General features: G+C 43.7%; 1 protein-coding gene across 1 annotated transcript in view; it reads left to right on the top strand.

The window, feature by feature from the left end:
* sh2b2 (SH2B adaptor protein 2) overlaps positions 1–9,744 on the top strand; it is a gene marked incomplete at its 5' end in the record, with an annotated part of 28,353 nt that overhangs the window by 9,191 nt on the left and 9,418 nt on the right. Inside the window, 6 exon segments of the mRNA XM_014011061.1 lie at positions 2,076–3,012; positions 8,448–8,549; positions 8,700–8,791; positions 9,051–9,151; positions 9,242–9,403; positions 9,488–9,687. Coding sequence (XP_013866515.1) covers positions 2,107–3,012; positions 8,448–8,549; positions 8,700–8,791; positions 9,051–9,151; positions 9,242–9,403; positions 9,488–9,687 — 1,563 coding nt within the window.

The following is a 9,744-nucleotide window of genomic DNA, read 5'->3' on the forward strand; positions in this document are numbered from 1 at the left end:
TAGTAGCATGAACCTTTGCACAGGTGATGTCCACAGGTGGATTTATGGTTTCCAAGAGTTTTTAGTCTACTTCATTATGGTTTTAAATAGTACTGTCTAATAAAAAAATATATTCAGACGGGAGGGAAAAAAAGTAAAAAATATATATGTTCCATCCTCAATATCTCTAGAACAACAGCAGTTGTTTTAATACATACACTTCTAATAGAAGCTCCCAAGTGTTAGCTTTATTTTGACACCAAGATTATTTAAGTAGAGTTTGTAACTGCTGAGATACRCTCAATTACATTTCAGCATGGTATTTCGAGTAAAAACATCAAGCAAACCCCTTGGGGCTTAAGAGGTTAAAATGTTCAGCATATTTGAAGCAGAGCGATGCATCGAGCGGACTGACTGGTGGCATTAATCGTATTAATCATCAAGTGCCAAAAAATAATCGATTGAAGTTTTTCCGATGATTAATAGCACACGATAAGATTTTGCCCAACCCTACCCAAAGTTTSTGACCMTATGAGGGTCAGGAATGTTAACTGACCAGTAAGTGGAGAGCTTCACCTTCCAGCTCAGTCTCCTCTTCACCACAATGGACCCTCACAGAGTCCACAATACTGCAGAGGCTGCAGTATTACAGTTCGTTGGCAAATAAAATCTTTTGGTTAAAAATGCAAGCTATGTAAAGACTTACCTTGGTTGATCAACTGAAGACAGAATGCCCTCTCTGGGTCAGGATGGAGTCTTTGCCTCAGGTGGAGGAGTTCAAGTATCTGGGCAGGAGTGAAGTTGGATGAAGCAAGAGATGGATGGATGRGTCTGAGCCTCGTCCTCAGTAATGTCACTGACCCTCTCCTATGGTCAGGAGATATGGATCAAGACTGAAATAATAAGATCCTGGTAACAAGAGGCCATAATAAGCTTCAGTGGTGACTGGGCTCAGCCTTAGAGATAGGATGAGGAGTTCAGTCATCCAGGGGAGCTGTGACTTCTTCCCATCAAAAGGAGTCAGTAAAGGTGATTTTGGCTCTGGTTAGGATGCCTCTTGGATATCTGGTGAATACAAATACATGTTTTGTTTTGTTTTTCTTCTTCCTGACACACCAATGCCCTCTAAAACCATGACAAAGCTGCTGGAAAGAGAAGCCCCCGGTGCAAACGTGCATCATTTTGTTCAAGAGTGCGGAAGCTTTAATCTTGTCGATGAAGGGCTAAGCCCCGAGTTTTAGACGCAGCGTCTTTTTGCCCAACTCATCGCCTCGCACGACATATCCGCCTTATCTGTGTGATTTGCAGCAAATAATCAAAGCAACATGTGCCTGATTGTTTGGCAGCGTCCACTGATGCTGTATTAGTCACTGCAGAGGCAGAGAGGGGACGGGAAGGGGACACAGAAGACGCTCATTGGACGCTTCGACTGACACAATGTCATTATGACTTTGCATTAGKTTGCCACTGTAGCGAAAAGTTTGAGCCGTGATGTGATGAGGTTTGGCAGAGCTGGAGCCAAACAAACATGCTGCGATGAAAGGGAAAAAAAATGAAAATATTTATAAAATATGAGACGAGACATGCAGAGGAACCCAACGATCAGTTTGTATTGATTGTAGTTAATCTGCTCTGACTGAACACTCAGAGATAATTAAAAGAATCAGAACCGCTCACATCTGATGGAGCTTTCTGGATCGTTTCCTCTCAGTCTGTTGTCACATTGAATTAATGCTTAAACTGATTTCAAACCTTCATGACATCCTGCTTGTAATCTGGATCTGTCGCAYGTTTGTGACTCTTCCAGAGAAATAAATTTCCATCATAATGAAATGTTCACCTCAGAACACGTCTTCGGTTATTTTATGTTGGTAGGAAGGGATTTCTAATCCAAAATGAGCGGTTAGATTCAAGAACATTTAAAAGAAGCTCTTGTTATTGTTAAACTATTTTCTCAAAATAAAACAACAACCATAATATTACAAAATGAGGCAAAAGGTGATGTTTTGAACTATAAAAAGTCCATCCTTCTGCCATGTTCTATTGATGTCAAAGTTGGGATTAATGTCCACTCTGCTCCTCTTCCCTCTCCTCAGCCTCTCCTAGGTGGGTTGGCATGGCCCAGTGATGAACGGAGCGGTGGTGCCCGGTAGTCCGGAGCTTTCCTCCTCATGCCCTCTGCCTGACTGGAGAGAGTTCTGCGAGCTCCACGCCCGAGCCTCCGCCGCCGATTTCGCTGACAAGTTCCAGCGCTTTCTGTCCGAGAACCCGTGCTACGACTCGCCCGGCGCCGATGCCAGCTTCTCGCAGCACTTCGCCAACCACTTCCTGGAGTGCTTCACTGYGACGGTGACCCAGGCGAAGGAGAAGCAAGCGTCCTCGCCGGGAGAGGACGGCTGCAACGCGGCGCCCAAGTACAGCATCGTCCCTTTCCTGGGAATCCAGGGGTGCCCTCTGAACTACGGCCACGATCTCTACCAGAGGCGTAAGGACACCGGGGCTTCAAGTGAGTCCCTGGACAGCATGGACAGTGGAGGGGGAGGGATGGACGGGGGAAGCAGTGGCAGCGCCGCCTCCCGAGGCCCACAGACGACCCACAAGATGTCTGTTCTAGGACAGTCCCGCAGCTCGGAGGACGTTTCTGTCAGCCACCCCAAGGCTCGCTTCAAGAAGGGCTTCTCCCTGAGGAACATGAGCCTGTGCGTCGTTGACGGGGTGAAGGAGATGTGGCACAGGCGGGCCTCACCCGAACCCGACGCCCCCTCGGGAAACAGGAAGGCAAACGGAGGAGGGGGTGGTGAGGCAGGAGGGGGAGAGAAGTGGTCCCAAAAGCTGCGACTGCCCAGGGGTTCTCAGGGCCACAAGGCAGAGCTGCTGGAGATCCAGAGGGAGGGGGCGCTGAGGTTCATGGTGGCCGACGACACAAACTGTGTGGGTGCTGCTCAGTGGCAGAAGTGCCGCCTGCTGCTGAGGAAGACAAAGAGGGAGGATGGAGGGGAGAAGTTCCTGTTGGAGTTCTACGTCCCACCCAAGGTACACCAACACACCGAGACACTGTGGACAGGCAGCTGAACAGAACCAGGACATGCTGATGGGTTGTTTTTATTATGAGGTGAACTGTCATGGTGTCTCAAAGGAGACAGAAATCTAGTTTTTTGAATTGTCATCTTTCAACAGCTCTTTAAATGTCAGATTTTAGAATCTGCAAAAAGCTGTTTTTATTTTGATTACTATCATTCAAATTTCATTTTCAAACCAAAACTTTAATTTGTGACGTTTCATTTTCAAGCGGTGAATATCTATTCTTCACATTTTACAAACAGCTTGAAAAAGTGTGTTTTCGACAACGTGCAGAGTCCGTTCTGAGTGCAGAATGATTTACTGAAGTTTGCTGACAAAGCTGAAACCGAGTTGTTAAAGCTAAAAGAAGCTGAACACTAGCTTCAAGCTAAAATAAACAAAATGACGGCAAAGTCAAAAACGGCAAAATGCTAATTAAAAGCTAGAAATTGCCAAAAATTAGCTAACAGATAAATGATGCAAAATGCTAACGAAAAGGTAAGAGGCTAAAAGGTTGCTAGAAGCTAAAACAAGCAAGATGTTAGCTAATGTAAAATTCTAGCTAATGTCAAAAATGAAAAGTCAGCCATTTTTTATTTAGATTTAAGCCAAAAGTTGTAAAATGCTGCTTTAGCTTTTGCCATATATCAATTTAGCTTTATATTGTTAGCGAAACAAAGAAATTTGTGTAGCAGTTTAGGTGTCAGTGAAGCTACTAGTTATCTGTGCCCACCACTGGGTAGTAGAATAATACCTAAAAACAAAATATAGTATGAAATGGCACAAATAGAGCAGATTTTAATGACAGTGTTTTAAGTAACACAAGAGATGTTGGTGTACTTCTACAGGAAAACATTTGTAACTGAGGTTAAAAACTAAATGTCACAGCAACTACCTGATTGTTTTAATGTGTGAATGCCTAAAATCAAACATTAAAATGTACGGAAACTTAAAAAATAAAATAAAAGAAGAACAGTGTGAATTCTGACTCAGCTAATAATCATTAGTTTGGTTCCTTTCTGAAACCCAGATTAAAATATGACCTAAACCGGCTGCTGCTGCATACCTTTCACATTTTTGTCTGTGTGGGATTTCCAGATCGTTGCCCGTGACCTTAAGCAGGCCACAAATCTGTGCAGCTGAGTGTGAGGAAATCTGTCCTTTGATCGTGGTTGTAGGGAAAGTGGCTGCAGAGAGTGGAAGTAGGGTCAGGACAGGTTGGCRTGAGAGGGAGGGAGAAAATATCTAAACACTGTGAGGAATGAGAGGAAGCTGCTTCATTGATTTTTATAAGGCAAGAGGATCTCAAAGTTTCTCTTTCGTGTATATATTGATTGCTTCCTTATCGCTGGCAAACTTGCTGCTGTGAGAAACAGAAAACAGGAACCAAAACAGTTTAGAGAGCCACTCGAACTCTGCCAAGTCAGTGAAAAAAGCACGAGGAACTTAAAGACAAAGTCAAGCTCAATCTTGGTGCACRTTGGAACTGTCCCGTCTCTAACCCTGTTTGAGGTGTTCACTGACAGGAACTCAAGACGTAGCCATGGAAAGGAGGGTGGGGTCAGGGTCTCGTCACTGCTTTRTGCAGATGATGTGGTTCTGTTGGTGTGTTCGGAGAATGAACTTCAGTGTGCACTGGGGTGGTTCACAGTCGAGAGTGAAGCGATGASAGTCCTCCCAAGTCCGAGGCCGTGATTCTCGACCAGAAACGGGAGGAATGCCTCCTCAGGGTCAGGGAGGAGTCTTTGCCTCGTGTTCAAGCATCTGGATGTCTTTTTATCAAGTGATGGAGCAGGAGATGGCTCTTATGCAGAGCTGGAAAGTAACTAAGTACAAATACTTACAGTATTTACTGTACTTAAGTAGAATTTTTGGGTATCTGTACTTTACTTGAGTAATTATTTTTCGGCCTACTTTTTACTTCTACTTCTTACATTTTCACACAGTTATCTGTACTTTCTACTCCCTACATTTAAAAAAAGGTAAGAAGTAGAAAGYCGTTACTTTTCATTCCAGCTGGTTATTATAAAAAAAATAAATACTATCCATTTTAATTGTGCCTCCTAGATAGAGTGAATTTAATTGTAGTTGAATGAGACGTATAAATATATACAATTCTGATACCGTATTAGTTTACACAAACAAATCATGTCACACTCCAGCAGGACATAATCATTAAAATAAAAGGACTGTACTTAAGAAGTATTTGTATTTCATGAATTATATTATTGCATTTGGCTGCAGCCCTCTGATAGAATTTTCCAGAATAGATTTTCATTTTGGGGAAACGTTTTGTGCAGCCTTGATAAATGTATAAAAACTGGAGGAGATAGACTACCAGTGCATCCTAAATTTAACGTAAATTAATTATTTTAATACGATATAGTCATTTCAAAAAAATATCAGATACTTTAAGACTTTTACTCAAGTAGCATYCCTAAATGAGACTTTAACTTTTACCAAAGTAATTTTTTAAGATACTTGTACTTTTACTCAAGGATCACTTTGTGGTACTTTACACAACCTTATGGCCATTTTCCACTAGCGCCTCTACAGCAGTGTRGGTGGTTTTCCATTACACTTCAGTAACAGCTCTAGTGGCTGGGTTCATCGAAAAGTCAGGCGGTCCCAGAGTCTGAAAAYTGACGCCACACGCCTAACCAGCTGGTGGAGGTTCGGCTCCATTAAACTATTTTCCAGCCACCATTAAACATAGTAGAAGAAGAAGATGCACAACACAACAATAGAGGACATGATAGAGTTGTTATTACAAATGGTGGATCATGTTGTTGTGAGATTAGGTTCAAGTGAATCAACCAGTGACTCCACCCCCTAACCAATCAGTGACCAACRCCGTGTTTTCAGACCATAAGTCTTGTTTTGGAACCATAGAGAGCCGAGTTGAACCRTGATGTAGAGGCACTAGTGGAAAAGGAGCATCAGGGATGAGAAACTCTGACATTCCAGGGGGAGCTTGAAGTAGAGCTGCCTCTTTTCATCAAATGGAGTCAGTTGAGGTGGTCTGAGCACGTCCCACTGGGACCCAGAAGTCATTGGAAGGGTTATGATGTAAGTCCTCAATGCCTTGGGCTCCATCAGGAGGAGGTTGTCAGTTGCTGGGGATTGGGACGTGGACCTGGATTTCTCTCTCCCGGACCTGTTGCCTCTGCGACCCGATTGTGAATTAGCGATGGCAGATTGAGATTGAATTTCTGAACGAAATATTTGTAATTCAATGTTTTCATTCATTGCATGTGAAACTTAGAGCCATCTGTAGATTAAACTGAAATCCTCCACCACTACTTCAGAGCAGGGATAAATTAAACCCATTCATCTCTCCAGGTCGGCTCTGATCCCATTCACATCTTACAGATCTGAACAGAGCGCAGGCGGCGTAGTGTCGGAGTGATTAAAAAAACCTGACATCTTCTGCCTGCTGCCGGCTTGGGCTTCAGCCCTACCTGTGTCGTCAGTCTGTTGGCAGACTGCAGCACGTTCACAGCGCTCATTATGACACAACAGCAAGCCCAGACGAACCACTCTCCATTTCACAGCACTCAAAATAACACCTTGTAACTTCAGCGCATCAGTTGTAACACGTCGCAGACAGAGCGCTTCACCTGCTGCTGAACCTCACAAAAAACAACATATCAACTATATATGATGCATATAAAAAGCTCCCACAGAAATATAACTGTAGATGTGCTACTTTGTGACAGCAAAGCACTTAAACACTAAGAGCAATAATTAAAAATAAAAACTTGTGGTAATCATGACATCAGTCTCTGTAAACCCACAGTTTCCTCGTTCCCCTCTTTCTGATAAAAACTCTTTGAGGTGAGCAGGTAAGTGCAAGAACTGCTGTCTACGGACAGAAAAGGGCCGTGTGTACTTCTTGTATTTGTTTACATCTCCCACAGTCTTAACTACAGTCAATTCCCAGTGAGGCTGACTTACAATAAAGAGGCACAGGAAGTGGTCAAATTGTTTAAAACAGGAAGTGGTTTTTGACATCTGATCCAGAAGAAGGAGCCGTGGGTGTGGATAGCAGCCAGCTGCACAGGCAGATCAAGATGAAGACAGTATTACTCCAGACGGATCAGCTGATAAACCTCTGCCAGACGATCACTCGGCCCTTTTCTGTTTCTTCTCTGCGTCTCTAGACACGCACACCAATAAATGAGCACACACACACACTGCCTGAAACACGCTCGCAGGTTCTGTTGAGATTATCGTCTGGATCTGTCTTTTTCTGCTGGGAGCCAGCCAGCGCTCTCCGTTTTAACCTCTTATCAACTCCTCCTGTGTGTTTGTCACTGAGATCATGTGGAAAATAAGAATCTGTGTACAAGCGGAGCCGCAGAATTTCTTCAGATCAGCTTCGCTCTGAGTGCTGGTCCGTTAATTTCAAAGGTTTTACCAACAACCTTAAACTGTGTGTTTGCTTTTTACTCGAGGGCTTGAAAAAGCTGTGTGTATTTCCGTGTTTTAAACCTTTACCACTAATTTAAAGGTACAAAAATATCCACTTTCTGCTTTTAGAAGTTTTTTTTTTCACGTGGTTATTATAGGATTAAAAACAGGATGTAATTAAACCATGGACTGTTGTAATGGCACACTCGGATTTGGGGGATAATGGAGGGGAACAGGACTGTCCTGCCACCCAACGAGGGCCACATTTACAGTTGTCAAAGTGATTTAATGATAGTGACTGAGATGCTGAAGCAGAGGGAGAGGTTTTAGAGTATTGTGATGTCAGAATTGACTGAGATTAGTGGGGAAAGTTATTGTCATTGCAATATTTAGTAATATGCCAAATTACACTTCATTTTAGCCACACATTTTGGTGCTTTTACTTTGTTTTATTGCATTTTGTTTGTCAGTTACAGTTAAAATAGCAGCTATGAAAGCTATTTTTGTGTTTGGACTCTCTTTAAAGGGGACATATTGTGCAAAATCCGCCTTTTTTAGCCATTAAATACATTTTGTTGTGTACCTGGGATCTTTAGAAGTGCAGAAAATTTTAATTCATGTATATACAGTACATATTTTAGATATGTTTGAGTACAGATTTTTCAACCCATTGAGTTTCTCTATTTTTCATTATATTTTCTGAACTATTATGTCAAATTATTTGCGACTAAATTGCCATAAAAGTTATTGTCTTACCAACTACAGTTTGGTGTTCATTCTCCTCTCTCTCTGGGTCAGACTCTGGCTCCAACATGTAAGGCTGGATGGACAAGTCTTTCCTTGTTGACGTTCTGTGCAGCTATATAGTCATGAACCCTTCTATCAAACTAGAACTAGAGCAGTTTAAAATCATGATATGTCTCCTTTAATGTGTTTTTGAATAGAGAGCAGGTAAGTCTGAGCTTTCATGAGTCTCTTTCTTTGTTGGTTTTTAGTCCTCGAAGTCCAAAGTGAGCATCCCTCTTTCAGCCATCGTGGAGGTGAGGACCACCATGCCGCTGGAGATGCCCGACAAGGACAACACTTTTGTTCTTAAGGTATGTTTCTGTACAAGCTACCCTCACAAAAACTGCACCTGCATTTGTTGAATTTCCCAAATAGAAAAATACCAAAAAAAAAAAAAAAGAAAGAAAACTGATCTTAAAAACAGGCTCTGAACGGCGCTCTGTGTGCGACTGCTTCCACAGGTGGAAAACGGGGGCGAGTACATCCTGGAAACCATCGACTCTCTGCAGAAAAACTCTTGGGTTGCTGATATCCAGGACTGCATAGACCCCGGGTAAACCACCAGATAAATATTTGCTGTTTGCCGAAGATGGAGAGGGAAGAAGCGGGGAACGCACGTAGTCATTAATCATCCAATTAGTGGAGTTTTTGACAGGCTGTTTGAGCACAAACACCAGCCTCAGTTTTTAGGATTAGTGGGCGTTTGTCGGCGGAGCTCAGGATGTAAACAGAGCGATTATTTGTGACCGTGTTTGTTTGCATGCGTGTGTATACGCTGTCGTGGTTGTCCTGACCTGCCTGCTTGTGTATAGAGACAGCGGCGATGACATCGAGCTGGCGTCGTGTCCTCACGGCCAGGCCTCTAAGGACTGCTCTATGGTGGCGTCCTGCAGCTGCGAGCTGCTCTCTGAAGGTGAGCAGAGACCGGACGCTCCGCTGCTGCGCCGCATAATATTTACATGCTTTCACCCTGACTCGTCTCCGTTTGTGCAAACATCTTCAGGTGTGTATCGGGTTCCGGAGAGGTCATGTCCTACAGGGGCAGATCATTACAGCGCCCCCTCAGTTCGCTGCAGGGAACTTCCTTTCACCCAGCACCCGTCACACGTGCCTTTAGAGCGCTTCCTTCAGTCCCCCGAGGCCCAGAGCTCCAACCTCTCTGCAGGTAGCAACACAACGTTTAGCATCAACAGGAGCACAACGATCTAATGAAGGAAAAAATAGCCAGGTGTTTGTGTGTGTGTGTCAGGTGGAGAGGGAGCCAAAGAGTCAGACGGTGATGCCAGCTTGACAGGTTACCCGTGGTTCCACGGTACGCTGTCCCGTGTGCGAGCGGCTCAGCTGGTGCTGGCGGGCGGAGCCAGGAGTCACGGGCTCTTTGTGATTCGTCAGAGTGAGACGAGACCCGGAGAGTATGTTCTCACCTTCAACTTCCAGGGCAAAGCCAAGGTGAGGATGGGAGAGAAACCACAAAAGGTTGACTTTACCTTTTTATTTCTTCATATC

The sequence above is a fragment of the Austrofundulus limnaeus genome, unplaced genomic scaffold (genome assembly GCF_001266775.1).
Source record: "Austrofundulus limnaeus strain Quisiro unplaced genomic scaffold, Austrofundulus_limnaeus-1.0 Scaffold76, whole genome shotgun sequence".
NCBI lineage: Eukaryota > Metazoa > Chordata > Actinopteri > Cyprinodontiformes > Rivulidae > Austrofundulus > Austrofundulus limnaeus.